At 41.5% G+C, this 21,516-nt stretch overlaps 1 protein-coding gene across 1 annotated transcript; it reads right to left on the reverse strand.

Annotated features, from left to right (window-relative positions):
- Positions 1–11,450: 11,450 nt before the first annotated feature.
- On the reverse strand, positions 11,451–16,608 carry nell3 (NELL (neural EGFL like) family member 3). The gene is made up of 5 exons (XM_042510639.1): positions 16,520–16,608; positions 15,705–16,354; positions 14,001–14,560; positions 13,155–13,221; positions 11,451–12,993 (listed from the first exon to the last, which is right to left on the reverse strand). The coding sequence occupies exons 2-5, from the start codon at positions 16,333–16,335 to the stop codon at positions 11,462–11,464; spliced, it is 2,790 nt and encodes a 929-aa protein (XP_042366573.1). The 5' UTR covers positions 16,336–16,354; positions 16,520–16,608; the 3' UTR covers positions 11,451–11,461.
- Between the last annotated feature and the right edge of the window lie 4,908 nt (positions 16,609–21,516).

Genomic DNA, 21,516 nt, shown 5'->3' on the forward strand with positions numbered 1-21,516 from the left:
GGGGGGGGGGGTTAGCCATGTGCAATCTACTTATTTTATTCTTTTATTTTATTTTTTAATATAAGTATTCAAGACAAGGCAGACAGGTCCATGGCCAATATCTACAACACTCGACAACTGACACCAAAACAATCCATTGTTATTGTCTATCTAATTCATTTGTTCATTCATTTTCCCTGTAGCAAAATTACTAAAATGGTAAAACATGAGAAACAAGCAATAATTTGCTTTTAATGCACATGTAATTTCAGGAGAAATAACAGTGTGCAAAAAATGATATACGGTTGCATAGAGATAATATTAAGATTAAAACGTATCAATTAAATCAAACATGCATGAGATACATTCATGCATTCAAAACCAACAAATTAAACTAAACACTGCTCTCACACAAAATACCAAATTATCATTGATCATTTTAGTTTAATTTATGCTTTTTGTGCCACTCCAGTGAAAAGCTGTAACATTTTTGTGAGCAGCATCACTGGCAGGTTACTAACGTCTCTCTAGATGGCACTGCTGCCCCACAGTTCAGTCATGAGGGAGCAAAAGGAGTATTTTTTACCTCTCTTCAAAATAGGCATGTACTGCAAATGTGGATTTTTTTTTGGCAAATACAAAATTATTTTCCATTATTGCTTCAATGAGATGTTATTTTTACATTTTCCTCTCAATCATTTCTGATTACAACTTCCTTTTATGTCCAAAAAAGAGAGGAGGAAAGACATCACAAATTATGTGGAAGGTTCCCAGATGGTTCACCTCATCTCTCCCCCTCACACACACTGCAGTAGATAAAGAGTAAAGCACCATGTGGGAGTATTCGTGGTCTCTGTGACAAAAAGTTGACCCACAGTCAGACTGGGAATTACCCTATTTGTTTATTTAAGTGACATAAAGGACAAGAAAGTTAGAGGTACAGTGTGTTTTAAACGAAACATCTGGGCTGCACACGATCAGCTGGCTCTGAATGAAAGCGCTCAGAGGAAGTCGACATTTTTAACATTGCAAATATGACATGCAATCACTCTTCAGTGTTTCCACACAGAGGAATAAGGGGTTCTGTGTGAAGATTGATCAATGCAGTTATTGATCAGACTCCACTTTGGAGCTTAAGACTTTAAACTTGTCTCACTGTTGATTTTTTTTTCAGCATGTAATCTAGTTGACAACTGAAATGTTTTCCCTGTACACATGTACTGTTGAGCGTTTGAGGCTGCTATAATGAAATGTGTTAAAGTGGTGGAAAATAAGTACATTAACTCATGTGCTGTAGGTTTTTGTGTTGTCTTTGAGTCTTTACTACTCCACAATTCAAAGAAAAATACTGTATTTTTCTCACCACAACATTTATTTGATACCATTATTTACTTTGCATATTCATATAAATACAAAATATAATGCATAAAGATGAAACTTTCTTGATCGCTTGTTGAAATGAAACTACCTGGCAGTAAAAAAATCATCATCATCATCATCATCATCATCATCATCATAAAGATAAGGAAGGTAGCAGACTTTTTATGTAATGTACAAATGCACTGACAGAAAAATAAACCGACAAAATGTAAAGTATTTACATGCACACGTGTAGACATCATGTGATCCTCACTAACAGCCCACATGGGGAGTTTACGATCCTCTCTGCAAAGCCACACAGAGACAGAATGACTTATCAGCTCATCCTCCATTAATTATCATCAAGGAATTACCTATGTGCCCCCCTGACATCACATTTTGGATTCTGTGGGTGTCATGAGACCAAATTAATTTCAATCAACCCTGACACGCTGCCTCTGCAGACTCTGTTATCTCCCTGACTCAGTCTTCCACAGAGTGTAAACATGTTCATCGCTGCCGTTAAAGATTAAAAATTCACTCAAGGAATAAAACTGAGTAAATGACCAGGTCTGACTTTCTCAGAGATTCACCCCGCGAGCTTCCTTCCTGTCGGCGATCAGAGATGTTCCCACATGAGCAGTTTATCACCGGCGTCACCTGGACGATCTGCTCAGTGTTTGCAGCAACCTCCGACCATGTGGAGCACATCACTGGCCTTGTAAAGCCGCGACGCTCTAATCCTACATGTGATTATAAAAGAAAAAAGCTATCCAAACACACCGGATGCAGATAGGAGAAATGTAGCAAATGTGTCATAAAGTTAAAGTCGCAGAAGTTACTTTTTTTCTCAAACTTTGCTGTGATTTATGAGCAAACCAACAGATGGTAAAGTCAGGGTGGCTGGCTTGAGAGAGGCTTACCGAAGCATTCTGACAGAAAGGCCAAAAGGATTCTAATGCTTCTATAAACGACTGAAGTCCGTCCTGAAAACAGATCGTGTGTGTGTGTGTTTGTGTGTGCGGTGCAGCTAAACCAAGCCAGATGTTGGTGTCTGTTGCAATTGGTGGCGTTCACCTCACAGTCCTCTGAGGCGCACGCTGAGTGAACTCTGCCTCTGCCCTCATGTCGGCCCAGGAGCCGGTGGGTCATCCGTTAGTGTTTGGTTTCACTCTGACAGTGCTCAGTTCACACATGAAAGCCTGGTCACGTTCGGGGAGAGGCCGCATGCTTGGGTGACAGCAGAAGAGACGCTTTTTTTTCTTCACATGTTGTGTTATTTATCAGCTGTCCAGGAGTTTGCCCCTGAGTGTGGATTTGTTGGTTTCTAGGTCAAAATGTCCAACTTAAAGCTGCTGCCCTCAGTTCCTTGAGGTGTTTCAGTTTTGTTTTGGTTTCATGACCCGAAAGTTTTTACAATTACTTTTACTCTCACAGCTCTCATAGGGTGTTTTTCCAACAGCAGTTTTCAGTGAAAAAGCTGAGATAAATTTGCTTTAAACTACCTGCCCATATTGCAGAAGAAAAACATTTGTGATCAGCCCTTGAAGTTAGTGCGGCATTTATCGGGCCATATATCAAAAGTTAGGGAGTTGGTAGAGACCAGCACGGCCAAAGGTACTGACACGGTCAGTCAATAGTCAGCAGTTGGTCAGCATTGGGTTGTTGGTGAGCGTCTATCACCCTAGTTTTGGTGGTATATCTCCAACACCATCAGCACTAGTCTGCTCTTGTCAGCCCTTCTTGGCTTCTTTGGTAAACCGGACAGAACCGTTCATGGTGTTATTATACGCTACTGGAGGGCTGGACAGCACCTGCCATGGCAGCATGATACGTGGACATGCGGCATCAAGTGAGAATGTCCCTGGACAGAATTTGTCATGTCTGCATGATACGCAGCTGGACAGCGTCAGATTAAAACGCAGCCAGTAATGACCTGAAATAAGGAGGACAAAGATATCTAGACAGACAAACCCTGGACTTTAATGGGAGAGTCCTGTGTTTGCTTCCTGTGTGAATCGATGGGGATTTTTTACCATCCTTGCCAGCATGTGCTTTTGTTGCCTAAACATAACAACATCCAGCATCCCACCATGTTTTTACATCATAGTGGTGGCATCCCGTCAACAGCAGATGCAGAAGGATACTTAGAGTGTAATGTGTAGACATGGAGGTTCACTGCAAATCTGCAAAATGTGACGACTTGGGATGAGAAGATGTTTTGGCTTTGCCACGGTGACTTAAAGCTTAAGCCATGTAGAAATGTCCCCATGTAACCAGATCTTGGCAATTATTTTTGTTAGTATAATGTTTATGATGACCAAAACTACGAAACAAGACCAAAGGTGTAAACAATTACAATCCTCCCACTTTTCAGCTGAATTCAGTTATGAGACGATCAGTTTTTTTTCCACCTGCAAATCACCAAATTGCTGCTTTGAATCAGCTTCAATAAAATAAAAATGCCCGACTATTACATTTCTGTAGAAGACTACTGAAGCCAAAGATACTGTGCTGAGCCCACTTCGTTAGTCAAAGTCAGTCGTTCTTATTAGCTCCTCTGACCTCGCCGTGCACCCTGCCTGCTACCTAAGCACACACGGCACACACACCAACCCACACACACATACACACACACAGGCACACACATGCACATCGCTCCGCTCAACTTATTGTGGTATATGCAGAGTCATTTGTATGGATGCATTCAGTGAGATAGTTAATCTGTAAGCGCCTGCCGGAGAAAGCAATTAACCTCGCGGACCACCGGGGAGTTGATATGAGTGAGAGAGCATCTCGCCGCCATTTAAATATACACCAGAGGGACTCGCTCGCTCAAATTCAGCCAACCTATTATTCATCATCAGGGCTTTAAATGGCCTCTTCATGAAGACAGCAAGACAGGCCTCACTCCCCTCTGCATATACATGTGTATACCGCACACACACACATAGGTATTTATTTCCACACCCAGACTGACTGATCCCCATGGCTCTGGAGTTTCGGATTGCCCTTGACGCAGAAATGATTAAGGTCAGCTAAAGAACAAGAAAATTAAATGCTGCATTCCTGGTGATCAGGGAATTTACCAGACACTGGGGGGAACTATGCAGAGCCCCTGCCAAGTCTGGAGTCGGGAGATACAGCATGTCCAGCGTGATTATTTTCAGTGCCAGTATACGTCGGTTTCAGCTTTCCAAAATATCCTATAGAAAGTCGCTCATACTAGGAGATAAAAGAAACTCCTTATACAGTATTTCTTTATGGATTTTTTCCCTGTTCAACGGCATAGAAATTTAAAGAGCCTGGAACTTTTTTGTCAAACTTTTTCACAGACTGTTCAATACGGATCCCACTTTTATGTTCGTGGCCACTGACCTGCCAGCTCGTTTCCTTATGCATCAGTAACCTCTCTAATGAGGAGAAAAACACCGGCACAGATGGACGGTAGGAGGGGAGGAGATTGCGATAGATGAGTGGATGAGCATAAAAGGGCGGATGACGCAGAACCATCATTTTTTTAATAACTCAGGGATATGGATGCAGTAGTTTTGCATTTTAGCACATCCAAGTAAGATGCAAACTTGACTTCTATCTGGACAAACTTCTCTTGGAGGCAGAGGAAGTAGAAATGATTTCAGCATTTGAGACAAGGAAGCTCATTTTAGCTTTGGCTCATTCCAGAGTGACATATATCAACTATAATTTCATGTATTGCCGTTAAATGTTGTACAGGCATTTATGATTCCTTGATGACTTTTGTGATGCCCTGACTTTTCCATTAGCACCTCCATGTTCACATTTATAGTTTTGAGTAAAAATTGGACAACTTTTGGATGGATTGCTGTGAAATTCAGCACAGACATTTATGTTCTCCTCAGGATGAATCGTGATATCTTTGGTGTTCCCAACTTTTCGCCTTGTGCCAATCAGAGCATAGAGCTCATTTCATTAATTGGTGTAGGGCTGCATATGACATGGTGGGCTTTTGGTTCCCCTTCCAGAACATTTTAGAGTTAAATATTTAATCTCCTAATTTCTCTTTTTTTTGCACCAGTTGTGCCTTTTCTGCTTTAATTAATAGTGTAAATGTCTTTATTTTTGTAAAACTAAAGGTATTTTTCTACTATCATAATTTCATTGTGGTGTGCATGTATGTACATGTTCTTAAGATGTTAACATCAGTATGAGAACATATACGTTTTGTCTTTGTTCATCTGACGTTTGTAAGGGTAATTTTATGTAACTATTTTTGTATGGAGCTTCTTCCAGGAAGAACACAATACAGAGTTTTGTGTGGTCAGTTAGTCGGCGTTGATGAAGGCTCGCTGTTTTGCTGTTTTTTATGACCCATTAGTTGGTTTTGGATGGTAATTATTGCGGCGTACTCTCAGTTTAAACGTGGAAACGGAGTGGATGTGGGATGGGATGTCATCCAACTGTTTCATGCACATGGTTTCAAGGTTTTGGCAAAACAGAGAGATGAAAACTTTGTTTTAAATTTGGCCAGACCTTTAAAAGATTTTTATGAAGTCAGCGATCGTTGGCCCCTTAGAACAAACTGTGGTTTTCAGCGGTAGGCTGTAATTCAATGTAGCAAAAAAACATCCAAAATTAAGACCTTTCAAACGTTCAATGGATTTAATTTCCATATTTAGACTATTAAATATGATAAATTGTCAAAAGGACCCAACAAGTTGGATTAAAAACATCAATGACGTCTTTACAAACTCTCTTTGCACCCCATAAATCCACCGTCTAGTACCAGTGTAACACACAGCGGTGGATTGCAGCATCAAACTTGACCACATGGTCTAAACATTTCCCCGTAGACAAGAGGAGGCCTTGGCTCTTACAGTAACATCCGCTTCTGATTAAAGCAAGCTTGTCTCCGGCTTTGTCCTTTTTAAGTCAACATCGGCGCAGACTGGGGCCAGGTTTGGGTTACGAGGGTGTTCACCTCGCCTGCAAAACTCTGCGACTGATGTGTCTATTAACATGACACCGTGTTGCATTTCTGTCAGCACCCAGGAACAAATGATGCAGACGCAGAGAGTGCTAAGTCACATTCTTTCTTCACATAAAAATAAGAAATATTAGATGTATCAGATTGTTTAGTTTCGGAAACAGTTGTGTTTTTGGACTTGTCAGAGATTTGTGTTGTGTTAGAGTAACTTCCTCGCATGCCATCGACTGTTTGAGTGAACTCCAAACACAAAAAACCCTCAGAAAGCAAATAAACTCACAACAGATGCATTGCAGTGATGAATGATGTCTCTCTGTTTTGCCACAGAGACACTGGCATGCAGATCTGCAGCTCATCAAACTTCATGGCACCTTTTGTGTTTTCACATCAAAACAAATATTCATTTAAATTCTGAATTCTTTGGTTGATTAATTTATTTTGCCTGCGGTGATCTGTGCCAAACTTTTTTTTTCATTCTTAGTTTTATGTGTATGGGATTAATGTGGAGTAAGTATGCACCTGATCTAAAGCTGCTACAATCAATTTTTTATATAAATTATAGTGGTGGTATCACTACTTATATGTGCAAGGGATTTATCATAGCTGTTCACCCAAATATAAAAACTGTAAAGAGCCACACATGATGATTTCTGTAACATGATTTTAAATATATAATTGTAATAATTATAGTTAAATGCTAATTTTCTAGTCATTTTCACCATCACTTCATACTAATTTCTTGCAATTTGTGGGACAGTTTTCACCAGGTTGGTTGTTTTCACCATATTCTTGAAAGAAAATAAACCGATTTGCTCTGGTTTCAATGGATAAATATTTACATGCCAGGGACCGCAGATGCAAATGAGCATTGTGGCTAACTTAATAATAAGAGTCACAGTTGTGTCGAGCATGGCCCTTGTTAAATAAACTAATTAACTAAACTAACTAAACCCATGTCAGTAACACTCACTGTTGTGTAACCTGGTGTAAGTGTGGTTCTCTTAGCACTGCGGCTGTCTTTTCCTAAATCCTTATGCATTCTCTCTCACATCTTTCCTACTTTATGACGTCTTACATTAAGGTCAAAGAAAAGTGTCAGGGAAAGACAAAGGATATAATTTTTTTGGCTATTTGACCGCAGCTGTTGTCTCTGTTCATGATGTCTTCTTTAGCTTGTTTGGGTTGTCTTACAGGGGCAAGTAGTTTCTAATTTGCACAGTTCATCTCAATGTCAGCTTCCAGTCTGCTAGTAGTTACTGAACTGTTGGTCGTCACAAGAAAGTGAGTAAAAAGAAAACAAAAGTGGCTCCCATGTGGCTAATCTTTGTCTTTCAGTGCCCGAGTGCTGCCAGGATGGATCCCACCTCCGTGTGTCAGGTCTTAAAACAATCGCTGTGCAATCTCCAAGAGTCCTACACGATCTGGACACTTGATGAATGTAAGTCAACAATAATTTTTACTCTGCCCTGCATCCACACATTGCTGCAGGAATGGGTTAGCACTTCAGCATTCCCAGTTCTCTCGTCTCAAAATCAATGTTGTTTTTTTAATGGGTTCAGATGCCTAAAAAAAGGTTTGGTGAACTCAAGCTTAAGAGACTTTAAAGTTTTTTTCTATGATATAAAATAAGTCAGTAAATACCTCACTTGTAACCTTTGAAGCTAGTGTGTGTTTAAGAAAGGTGGTTGCTAACAAGTGGCTAAATAAAACCACAGAACTTCATCCCGCTGAACCGCACTGAATGCAGCTTTAAAGCCTCTTTGTGATGGTGATGATTAAGTTGTGCGTTCGATTACGGCTTAGCATTAGCATTTTACTTCTGACGATTTCATTTGGGCTTCAAAAACCATAAAAGTGGGGTTCATTTGTGAAGATTATCTTGCTGAACAACACATGTTAAGTATCACAGACTTCTTTGAGTTTATTTTCTGCAATAATCCAAAATCCGGTGGAAAAACACCATTGGCTTTTTGTCAAGGGAACCAGGGAGACGTTAACTACTGCCTGGCAAAGAAACACAGCCTTGTAGCACTCTTTTTCAGGAGAATACAACTGGTTCTTTAGCAGCTAGATTTTGACTTTTCAGCTTCACCAGCTTATCCCTAACTTTGTCTGCCATTTGGTGCTATGATGGGTCACATAAAGCGAGCTTATCTGAGATGTGCTTGATGAAAGTGAAATTTGTCAGCTGTATAACCTAAATTACAGGAGGGTAACTAAATGGCTAAGTGGCTAGGGAAGTACAAAGTTTGGTGATGACTCTCCTCTTACATTACATGCGGCCATTTGATTCACTGTTAATGTTGAAAATATTGATTAAAGGAGCTTTAAAGGCAAAGTTCTCTTCACACACACCCCTCCCCTTAGTTTTTTGCTCTTTCCTGTTCTGTTTCTCTGTCCCCGTTTCTCTCTCTGATGTCTCTGAAACTCTTCATGTGCTGTGGGTCTCATTTGATCTACAGCGTCAGACATCTGGAGCACCGCTCCACTAAAACACCTGTTTTCAATTCAGACAACCGACAGAAACATTTGATTGTTTCTCACAACCAGACCTGCTTTTTCCCCCTCCTCCTCTCTCCCTCTCATTGACTCACAGGCTATTTGTTATGTTTAAGCTAAAGAGCAGCTCTCTTATAGGTAATAGATGGAAGAATAATTTAAACTTGATTAAGACCAATTGAGAGGAAAATACAGTGTATGATTTTCCAGGTATTATGTCTGCAATTTTGGCACCTATAGCTGTTGAATAAGGTTGTGTTCAAATAGGTTCAGTATGTTTGAGATTAAATGGAATGACTAACGTCTGAATGTTAAACTTTTACCCCTTAACTTAATGGAAAATAATAGAAGTCCACTTTAAAATCAATGTCAAGATATTGAAATTCAGGCCACATGAGATGTCCTATGTGGCTCGACAGGAATGTTTTACATTACGTTAAATTAAATGCATATTCTGATTATCCCAACTAAATTGTGAAACATCTTTCATCTCTGATTAAAAAGCTTTCAGTGAAATTTATTTTCTGGCAAAATAAATGTACATTTTATTTGGTGCTGAACAAGTATGCATGCATTGCCATGTGCATGGAGCATGACCCCCCCAAAAACAAAACAAAAAAATCATGACACATAATGAAGTGAGAGTAAAGCTGAAGAATTTCAGTGGCGGCTTTGCTGCCAACTCCCTGAAACACTTAATTATGCCTAATTGTTTAGAGGACAGAACACACACAGAGGCAATTAGGAACGATATGCATGGGCAACTCTTCACAGGGAAACAGCATTTAGGCAGAAGAATAACAAAGTACGATGTTTGCACATTCCTTAATACTGTGTTCAACTATATCTGTGCAAATAAACGTATGGTAGAGGCTATCACTGCATGTATTTGAATATCAACACTGTCTACTCAGTGCTTTTCTATATGCATGACACAGTTTTCTATTTTTCTCATGTCTGCATTTTAGAGTGAAAATACAAAAATCCTGTTTTTATAAAAGGCGAATAAATATAATCAAAAACATCAATTACTGACTTCACCTTATGAAAGTTTACTGCATAGCATGTGTATACTCTTCTATGACAAATTCTTCAGAGCATGGTAGGGACCATTGACATTTTGGAAATGCACCTATTAGCTTTATGGAGTGAGGATAAGATTAAGATCTTTTCATTTAAAGGAATACTTAACCCCCCAAATAACCATTTGTATATCAATAACTCACACCGTGTTATGTTGAATTTGTAAAGACTTCTTCCTTTTTTTCTTGAATGCCTCCACGGTGAATGAAGAACCAAAAATCTACAAATATTTTTGTTGAATTGGTGTCATAGGGGTCCATGTTTAACAACAGCAAAATTATATTAAAACATCTGTTAACAAACTCTCACACATCTCATTCAGTGTAATCCAAGTTTCATTTATCCAGTTGTATGCTCAGTAATCTCTTAATGGACAGCTTTTTCAGACAGGGAACTGAATTTTAAAAGAAACTTATTGATGCGTTCTTCCAAGCCAGACTCCAAAAACAGTAATGTTACCTCGCTGAACATGGGAGCTGCTGGTCTACCGCAACCTCAGTCAGTTCATTTTTTTGTATTATTGTGTGACTTTGGTGTTTTAAAGTGTTAGTTTGGATTCAGCATAGTCATACAATAAGACAACGAAACTACGGCTGAGGCAGCGGTAGAGTAGAAGGTCACTTCAGACTGTGAGTCAAATCCGCCCCTCACTCCTCCACAACTCCAGCCTCCCATCCAAATATGGTCTCTTCTGGTTCCAAAAAACAAGATGGCAATGGCTGAAATGCCAAACTCAGCAGTCCACAAACCATTGGGCGATGTCACGGTAGCTACATCTATTATTCATACAGACTGTGATGAAAGTTTTTTGATGATTTGTGAATCATAGTTTTGATATAATTTTGCTGTTGTAGCCTGGACCACTCTGACTTCAATTCATCAAGAATTTTTCTGTTTTTGGATTCTTCATTCACTAAAGAAGCATGCGTGAACAACAATTTTCTTCAGAAATTTAATGCAACATGCGATGAGTAATGATATACAAATAATTATATTGTGAATGAAGTATTCCAGAAAGCAAATAAGCATCTCTCCCAAAGTGATAAACTACTCTTTTAAATTCCTAAAGACGTAATACAAAAAAGTTTGTTACATACGGTACGCAAGTTTAACATGTGCAGGAATGTAAGGATATACATATTTAACGACTCATACAAAAGTAGGCATGCCAATACGTGTGTACACACAAAAACATACATATATGAGCACCACTGCACATGTATGTACACACACTCACACACACTGTAGACACACACACACACACACACACACACATCCGATGAAGAATTGGTCACTGCTCAACCAGCCGAAGTACTTCAAGCACAAGCAGTACTTACTGATACCCAACAGAGATTTCACAATAAAAGTCTAAACAGGTGACGAAACATACATTTAAAAACAATAATATGACAAAATATGTGTAATAGATGGAAAACATTGTTTCCATCTACTTGTATTCTTTCTCAATTTGGTAAAAATGTTGAATCTGCTCTGCAATTCAATATTGTGCAAAACTGTCTTCTTTTTTTTTTCACAAAAAAATTATTATTGACAAACGCTTCATCCCTTCTCGGATTACACGGCAACCCAGAGGATTGAAATGTTAGTGCCGCCCTCGTGTGTTATCTGGTTAATACGTCCGCGGATACAGTCCAGAGTGACATAAACCGCCGTGCCGTTCTGAACAGGAAACGAGGCCCTCAGCCCGATACTGGCCCACTCGCTCCCTTCAGGCATATATCCAGACACCTGCTGAGCCACAGGACCAGCCTGCCCGCCCTGACCCCCCACCTGCTGCAAGGTGAGTTTTACAATATTGCAGGAGTGTATCAGCTTCAGGTTGAGAGCTATGTTCGCTGTCCCTTTCTCGTGGAATATAAAGTTCTTCCGGCTGTTCGGCTCGCCTGAGCGCGCCAAATGAACCTGCGGCGTGTCCGCACTGATCTGCTGGAACGACAGTGGCTTATTCCTCACCGCACCAGAGGGCAGACCAGTCCTGGACACGGTGGCGGTGAGGGATGACGACACCGCTGAAGGAATCCAGATAAGACTCAGCATACTGATCCCTGTGCTGTCGCCAAAGTAACGGATGTTGCACTGGGATGGAGATGTGATCTCGAAGCTGAGCGTGTCCCCGCCGGCTACACTGACAGCGCCAGAGAGGGTGATGGAGGTGTCCCTGTAGTTGACGCCTGTTTTGAAGGCTTGCATCGCCTCCTGGCCGGTCCCATTGCGGTTAGTGTATGCGATGAGGGAGAATCCCTCTCGAACACAGGTGTGGCCCATTGAGTAAAGCGCCTGCTGGAGGACGAACTTCACAACACCGCTTTCTGTGAAGCGCACGCCGCGGTTGTCGTGAGTTAGACTGATCATATAGGGATCAGACACTGAGGTCATGCGGAAAGTTGGGCGGTAGCTGGTCTGGTAGTGCGCCAACAGAGACATCTGAGCTGTCATAGCGACAGCGCCGGTGTCATGCGACAGCCACAGCAGGCTGAACGAGGGAGTGGCGATGTCGTAGAGGTGGAGATCCTTGCTCTGGTTGCAGTGTTGATTCGGACTCTTCAGCAGCAGAGTGAAGGTGTGGTTTGGCTCCACCTCCACGCCACTGCTGACACTGATGCCCTGGAAGTATTTCCCATCTGGCTGTTCGATGCGAACCCCGCTGAGATCCTGACCCTCCTCCTCCTGGCTCCCGTTGAGCCTCATTCCCACCTGAAGGAAGTTCCTGCAGCTGTGCTTGATCGCAAAGTTATGATCCATCCAAACCAGGCCGTGCTGCAGGAACGTAACCTGACCCACGTCGTTGGACAACAGATCAATCTTCTCTTTGCCTCGGATGTTTAGCTGAAGCCCGCTGAAGATGTGGGTGCTAGAGGTCCTGGCAGGTGAAACTCCAACATTACCCCCCCAAGACTGGGAGAGTTGGCTCTCTGACGGCTGGCCGCAGACGGCGTCACTGATGGCGGTGCAGGGATGAGAAACAGGCTCTCCATCACAGTCAGTGCAGGCCTGGCACTCCTGCAGCTCCTGGTTGTAGAAGTATTCGTGACCACACAAACCCATCACGGCTTCTCGCTCAGAAACTCCCAGACACCTGAACCCACCTGTTCAAGACCACAAAGAATGGAGAAACCCCGAGAGTGAAAAGGTGGAAAAATGATCCTAAAACGAAAATACTAAAAGTCAAATATTTTTTGACACTACCCACATTAAGGGGATAAATTGGATTTATAGTTTTTGGAATATAACAATGCATTGAACTGACCTGGAGTATTGAGGCACTTCACTCGCTCTCCACAAATGTTTGGTACTTCTAAGCATTCATCTCTGTCCTGCAATACACATAAAATAACATTATCTTCATGAATCAGCCACCACCACCACCACAATGTTGACTGCAGAGGAATAACTTCAGGTTAGTGGTAACTTTAACGTAGTACCAATCACAAACTCAGAACAGTGTGGTTTAATTATCACTGGAAGGTTGCCTTTGATTTAATTATTAATGAATTGTGCAAAAACAATTGCAACTATTTTCGCAATTTTCACTTGCTTATGCAGTTTCTGTGCAAATAAAGCCTAGAAACATTGAAAAGTGCATTGCATTCTTTGAGAAAAGCTGCCATGACATCAAACATTTTAGGGGGCAACAATCCCCAAAAAAGACTTATGAAATCATGGAGGGACTGACAAATACATTTTTAGGGTTAATAATAGGGTGCAGTTGATTTTGACTGTACTATTGAGACAAATTGGTAATAGCTAATCTTCTGTCTCAAAAATTGACTCTAAAACCATGAAAGATAGAAAAAGGATCCATGTTTTTCCTTTAATCAATAAACTAATCTCTGAAGAGTTTCGACATTTTCCACTCAAACCAGCTGTTATTTTGTTGTTGTCTATTGCTGCCATGTGCTCCCCTGACACCACCATGTGATGCAACAACCATCAGCTGAAACCCATTCACAACCCATTTCTGTGCAGTGTGCTGGTTTTCACACACCACAGATGACACCAGCATAGCAGATTATCAGTCTCAACATCATGAAAACAGACAGTTTTTAATTTAGCTACCAGGGTGTGAACATGTCAGTGTTTTAAAGGACAGTACCATGCACATCCTGTCTGCGGTGGGAGAACACTGTGAGATCAGAAAAAAGCCCGGCGGACACATGGTGCACTTCTGACACTGCGGTGGATCCCTCTGAAAATCACAGAACTCCTCCTGTCCACACGGTGAAGGGCATCCCAGCAGGGGTTGAGGAAAATTAGCCTCCCCGACGACATCCATCCCCTTTGAGTCCATGTCCATTTTGTGCACGGCGTAGGACTTCTGCAGGTGGCTGCGAGCCTGGCTCTGCAGCCCTGCCAGGTGGCTCTCGAAGTAGCTTTGCAGCTCACCCTGCAGGCCCTGGAAGGACACCTGCTTGATGGTGTCCGAGAGGAGGCCGTACTGCGCCTTCACCACATCCATCTGCTCGTACATGCGCCGCTGCTGGTCCAGGATCTCCCTTTGCTGGGACAGCAGCGCCTCCTGTTGGTCAGCCAGTTTCTGCTGCAGGTCGCGGATGACCACCTGCTGGGCTCGCAGGGCCTCCACCAGCTTCTCCTGCCCCTTGGCCAGCTGGAGGTGCAAGATGAGGGCGTCCTCTGAAGGAACTTCATTCTCACCTGAATCGAAAATGATGCAGAATGAAAACTGGGATCAGACAAATCTTGTTTTTAAACACAGCAGTGAAGGATATGATTAACCCTTTGAAACCTGGACACATCACTTTCCTAGTGCTGCTTTTAGAGCCTTTCACAGGCTGTTTAACTGAAGCAAATTGGTAAGATTTTTTTGAAAACACAAGGAAATATGCAATAAACAACTTGGGAAGAAATGTCCCAAAAAATGCAAGAAATTAGAAAAGGTGATAAAAAAATGACCTTAAAATTGGTTTTAAAAAAGGGGAGGGGATTATTAGAAAATTACAAAAAATCTGTAGAGCAAAATATCCAGAAAACAATGTTTATAATTATTATAATTTAAATATTTCAGCACTTTTTTGGGGTTTGTTTTTCACTTTTCTTTTCTTTCTATTTTGTACTTATTTTCAGGTAATTTTCTTGTACTTATTACTCCTGTTTCTATGTTTATTTATTAATCTTTTAGTTTCTTCTTTTAAAACTTTTTCTCTTTTTGTGGTAATTTTCACTTTTACTTTTTGTAACTTTACTAATTTCTTGCTAATTTTTGGCATCAATTCTTCTGTCATTGCTCAATGCCTTTACCATGTTTTTGAGATAAATCGACACTTTTCTCTGGTTTTAAAGGGTTAAATGACATTTAACCGAATATGAGTCATGCAAATAATGCAAGTGTGAACACCCAGTGACCCCAGTTTATTGGCCTGGCTGGCAAGTATGATGAAAGTTTCCTGTATGGACCAACTTCAAAGCTCTCCATATTTTCTGGAAAACTGACTTTGAGATATTTTTACAGTTCAGTTGCTCTGCAGATATCATTTTGGGGCTGAAGGTCAACAAAGCCTTCCATTTGCTTTTGCTATAAAGCCATTGTGCAGATGACTAGATCACTGCTGGGAAAGGAGGTTAAAGTCAATAAAGAATCATATGCATATGGCTGAATTATGGGCTCACTACTTTTAGTGCATGATAATAAATCATCAACTTCTTTGAAAGACTGCCACTCAGGAAATGTCTGTTTGACTGGTGCGCGATTGTGCGCATTTTCAAGAAGTAAATCATCCGATAATCACCTAAAAGCAACAGTTAACATTTTTTAATGACAATTGTGATGATAAAAGCAGACCTGGCTTGATGTCACATGTGAGCTGGACACCCAAAGGCGCCCCGCCAAGCTCCGACGACGGATATCCAAGCTCCGGAAAATCTCCCAGAAATTGCGCGGCTCTGTCGGACAGATGGACAGGAGGAAGCTGGCTCACGCTCTCCTCTGAACTACATCCTTCTCCCACACAAGACTTCGCAGGACGTGCTCTTGGCCGTATCCTCAGCGGCAGTCTGCACTCGATCCCTCTGCACTCTCGGGTGTCATTAGTGGGCTGAAATTGTTTCACAAGAGCGGCGCAGTCCGCATCGGTGCATCCTGCGGGTAAAACTTCTCTTTTCCGCGCGCTGCTGTCACCGTGCCGCCCGCGCATTGTCTGGGCAGCCGGATAAGCTTCCGACGCTGCTCGTGGAGAGCTCTGGTACGCATAGTGTTGGCTGGCGACGATCTGCGCCGCTCTCCCCTGCTGCGCTACCGGGTTAAAGTGGCGCGGCGGTCTGGAGGATCTGCTCCCCGGACAGTGCGCTCCGGTGCACGGTCTTGGATCGCCGGTTTCCGCGCCGTAGCAGTGCGTCCCCCGGCAAATCTCTGCGACAGCTTGCAGTGATACCCAAGACAACAGCAGCAACAGCGCTGGTGTGACTAAAACCATTTTTGCGTCAGCGATCTCTCTGCAAAAGAAGAAAAATACGCGTTAAGATTATGATTCCCAATATGGAAAAAAATCTCCAAAAACTGTCATTCAGCTAAAAAAATCCACCTCTCCTTTTGGGTTAATCCTCCCTATCAAAACAAACTTTATCACACTTGACACTCATGATCCTGGCAGAAAATACCTTCAGCTCCAGGGTTCAGTGAAACTGGTTTTCCCGACCGTCAGTACAGAATAAAAACATTAGACGCACGCATTACCGCTGGCTCTCCCCATGCCTGACCCACTCTGAGGGCTCCTACAATGTCAGTATGTGGCATTCCTAAGACTTAATTAGCATCAGGTTTCCCCGGCCACAAATTAACCCTTCACCTTCCCTGCTCTCCATATAGGAACTCCCCATTGACGTGAAAGAAGGCAGATTTTCTAAATAAAAATATTGGCTCCCATTTTTATGTTAAAGAAAAAAACAGAGGGAGATTTTTGCCCCCCAAGAAAAGTGTTCTCCAGTCGTGTCATCTTTTCTCGATGACTGTCACTTTTCATTTTACTCACTGTTAACTTCCTTATGACCTTATGGCCACCCAACAGTGCAAAAAGTGGCAGTGTTTTTTTGTTTAACACACCCTGAATGTTGAGACAGCTGCTGGTCCTTGACCCAGTGTCCTTCAGGTTACTGGCCTTGTCAACACCGGGCGCCCCTCTTTATAGATGGAGTCAGCAGAGGTCAAACTTTTGTTGAGGGCACCTATGGCAGGAGGCAGGAATGTGAAACCCACAGCTGGTTTCTGGACCCTCTCATTTTAGTGTTTCAGCACAGCCACATGTCCAGCAGGGAGGTTATCTGAGGCCGAGGTGTGCAGGGATGTTTGCAGTATGGCTGGTTTTGGTGTTATTTTCTGTTTCAATATTTCAAGGTCAGACAGGTATGGAGGACAATTTATGCCAAGAAAATAAAAATTAAAAAAAGACAAATATTGAACAAAATGACATTAACTGATATGTCATATTTTAACTTTTACTTAGAATCATTTAATTTAGAGATATATTTTTAATGTAACTTATTTAGCATAATTGAAAGTGTTGACTAATTGTCACATACTTTTAACTTAGTCTCCCAAAAGTCTGATATCTTCTCACATACATTTGACTTTGTTTGTTTTATCTTTTTAAAATTTGGACTTTCGGGTATTTTTCGTACCTGATGCTAACCATACCTGAGTAAATGACCTAAGATGAACGTTTTCAGGTGAACTTGAGCACAGATCAATGTATTTTGCATAGCTTTGAGATACAGTGTTCGCAGAAATAAAATGTACTGGATTTTGTGGTCAAATCAACCCAAATCCAGGCCCGGGTCTCTGATGTGACAGCCTCTTTAAAATCTACGCATTTGGACATGATTATTGTGTCCTCTCTCACAACGTTGACTCAGTTTTTCCTCCTATTGATTTTTTATCTCGTGATGTTGACCTAATATCTATAATTTTAATTTACTATGAGTAATTTTTGGCAGCAATGGGCTTCCTTAGCGAGGCAAGTTTGACTCATGTTAATAAAAACAAACCTCAGATTTCTTTGTTTGTTGGATTCTGTTTGCAAATAACCGCTGCCAAGAGGAGCAGGAGGGTCTGATTGGAAACTTAAATTAGTTGCATACATACAAAAAAGTCCAGCTGACTGTTTTGTTATATTCGTGGTGTAAACATGCAGAGGGGATCAGCGCTCCACAAAGAAAACAGGCGGTGCAGGTGGGTAGCATGAACTGCTCCATCTGCCACCCACTGAGCTGGAATGTAAGGTACAGCAGAGTACAAACAGAGGGCACTACAACACTCCTAATGCATCACATCATCATTGTGACAGTTTGTCCTCTGCAGTATTAGAGTTGACAAATGTTTTATTGTTTTAAAAGGTGCCCACTGGTTTTGTCATTATCACCCCATTTTCTTTTAGTGCGGAAAAACCCAAGAAAGGTTTTCAGAGGTGTGTCAGAGCATTTAGATTTAATATGAAGGAGACTAATGGCTTAAAAGTATGCCCTCTCTTACACCTTACTATGCAGGCTTCTGCAATAATTAAAACATAAATAAGAAGGCCGCTGTGGCAGCTTCATTATTTTAAATGCACAAATTCAGCAGAAAAAAAAACAACTTATGGCTCGCAGGACAAATCTGGCCCCCAATCGGGTGCTGGGTGGCCCCCAACCATTTTCCTATTTACAGTAAAAATAAAGTGATTCACACTGGGAATTGGTTTTGTACTTTTAATATACATAAGGTGCCAAAGTGCACAAAACAGCATCAAAATTAAGCTTGTTTATAAAAAAAAGTGCCAGTGTAGGATCCCCCACACCCCACAACAGAGGTCATAGCTAAGTCCCTACTGTCCTAAAACCCTGGAATTGTCTTAAAATCCTAGAGACATCGTAAAATCCTAAAATTGTACTAAAATCCTAGAAACTTTCTAAGATTCTGGCAATGTCCTAAAATTTCTAAAAAATGTACTTGAATTCTGGAAATGCCCTGAAGTCCTAGAAATGTCCCAAAATCTTAGAAATGTGCAAAAATCCTTTTGAATGGTCCAAAATCCTGGAAACATCTGGAAATCCTAGATAGGTCCTAAAATCCTGGACACATCCTAAAATTCTAGAAATGCCCTCAAGTCCTAGAAACATGCATGCCCCTGGCCTCCTGTCATTTTTGCAAAAGACGGCCCCAAGCTGTGATGTATGAGCTGCAGCATACATGGGCGAAAAACATTATCCATTTCTGGACCACCCTCAGTGAGTGGAGAGGGACTGCAAAGCCACAACAAAGCAGAAAAATCACCTCTCTCTTTGCTGCCGAGCGCCAGGACCATTCATCAGCGCATATCTACTTGAGAAATGTTCTCCGAGGAAACCGGCGCGCTTGTGTTGAGGAGACACTCGGAGCTAATGGGAGGCCTGCCTATGGTGTCCATCTGTTTGTCAACCCCTGACAGAGGAGAGAGGAAATGAGGGTGGTTGGGACACATGCCTGTACCCCGAGTGTTTGTTTAATACATCACGAGTCATGAAAGGCTCTTGGACGCGTTCAAGGTTATTTGGTTTCCCCCTGTGGTGCGTGACTTCACTGTGTGATGACAGGATTTTGCCACAGAGAGGGTGGTCCGTCTGTCCCAGTGGAGCCGAGGCTGGCCTTCAGGGGGAAAATAGGACACAGAAGTGCTAATAATGCAAAATAATGCAAAAGGACAGTCATATTTTCCTATGTAAACAGATTAGGTACTTGAAAATGGGGATAGAGGTTGTTTATGCTTACGTTAAGTATTATTTTGCTTGTAGTATGTAGGATGTAACGGGATTTACTAGCAGCTAGTGGGGAGGATTGTAGATTGGAACCAATTGCAACTTCTCCCAGTTAAATTTTTTTTAATGTTTATTGCTCAGCATGTTTTTACCGGGAGCTGAGTTATCCATAGAAGTCTTTTTCACATTACTTATCAGTTTTTATTCAACACTGTTCGGCATGTGAGAGTCAGGGCACAAGACAGGCACTTGCCAATCTATGCTCACCTTTTTTCTCTGATAACTTAAGAGCCAGATGTTTAGGAGGTTTTTACCAGGAGACGAATTATTTGCAGAGATTCTTTCCCTCTCCCAAACAATAATTTGGTGATCAAAACCTGAAAACTCCCTGAATGAAGCAGTTTCATGTTAAAAATCAGTGTTGTTCCAACACTGTTTGGCATGTCAGGCAGGCCGCAAACCCAGCACCTGCTCCCCTTTTTTACAAATTTAAGATGATGACTTTTAGGAGGTATTTACCAGGAGCCAACTATCTTCAGAGGTCTCTTCTTCTTCAACACAAACAGATAAGGTCTTTTGAACTGATGAAAACACTGAAGGATACCCAGTTCGTCATGTGTAGATGTGAAAGTCCACTGAGCAAGCAGCGATATTTGATGAGTTGGGATGAGAATGTGTTCGTTTGGTTTGTCCGTTCTGAGCCACTGTAGAAACATTATGGTGCAACACGGCGATCTCAAGGACAAACAAAGCGCTTCTTATTTTCAGGTGATCATATTGTAATGTGGATTAATGAATGAAAGAATGCCAGTATTTTGAACAAGTGCCACTTGCTTAAAACTGGCAAACGGTATATTAAACATAAGTTCAGCATCAGCGTGGCACCATCGTACACTCAAAAGTCGGCATCTTGAATTTCTCTCTAACCCTCTTCTAAAGGGTCTCCAGTAGTATCGGCTTTACAACAGTGCTGCCTAGTGGTAATAAGTATAAGCATATAATGATAGAACACAACACATACATTAAAGAAAACATTATATTATATTTAATTTCTGCCAATATATTTCCCTAAATCCTACCCACAGACCCCTCAACAATCCTCATTCCTTGCTTCTTTTTGACCTTTTGCCAATATTTTGACACCTCTGTAACGTGAGGAGATTTAAAAAAGATGTGAAATCTTGTTTTCTGGCCTCCCAGGTTGACTCAAGGAGAAATGCAAATAAATAGAGCTATCTGTGTCTGCCTGGCCAGATAAGAGCCAGAGGCTATTCATAGCCTGACAGCTCGGCTCGCAGTGGTTCCCCCCTGAAGATATCTGACCTTGTTGCACCACACTAGTAGTTTTAAGACATTTGTTCCTGATTTTGAGCAAAAAAATGCTTGAGTCTAAGTGAAAGAGATTTTTTAACTTTAAGGGTTTGTTTAACTTTATACAGCAAATACTTCTAAATGTATGGATATTTTTTGTATTTTTTTAGAAGAATTTAGATGACTGGAGCTCAGCTGGAGTCTGGTGTTCACCGCTGTTACGTGCCACTCCTGCCTAAAGACCTGCTGTAAATCAGTCTCAGCGAGGTGAATTATTAACCGAGACCGTCACATTCCTTGTGCTGAATCAGCCATTCTCGTGCCCACTGAGACCTTGCTTTTTCTTTTTTTTTTAACTTTCAATCTATCATCTACTCAAGTGCTTGTCAATCAGCGCTGTGATTAGAGGTCAAACTTTACCCCAGTTTGTTTTCTCCGTCCACGTTCAAAACAGTTACAGTTTAGATAAGGTGGCTGTTAAGAAGGGGGACGGCTCAGTGCTGCCCAGACAAGACTGTTGTGAAAGTGTTGAGCTTTTCAGAAGGAATGCAGTTGACAGGTCTGGACCTGAACTTCCG

The sequence above is a fragment of the Plectropomus leopardus genome, chromosome 21, assembly GCF_008729295.1.
Source record: "Plectropomus leopardus isolate mb chromosome 21, YSFRI_Pleo_2.0, whole genome shotgun sequence".
Lineage (NCBI taxonomy): Eukaryota > Metazoa > Chordata > Actinopteri > Perciformes > Serranidae > Plectropomus > Plectropomus leopardus.

Bases quoted from the DNA above. Each gene is read 5' to 3' on its own strand.
- nell3 (XM_042510639.1), bottom strand. From the start codon at position 16,335: ATGGTTTTAGTCACACCAGCGCTGTTGCTGCTGTTGTCTTGGGTATCA. The intron at 14,561-15,704 runs GTCTGCTTTTAT...TTTTCGATTCAG, and splicing joins CACATGTGACATCAAGCCAG to GTGAGAATGAAGTTCCTTCA. The intron at 13,222-14,000 runs GTACTGTCCTTT...TGTGTATTGCAG, and splicing joins CCGCAGACAGGATGTGCATG to GACAGAGATGAATGCTTAGA.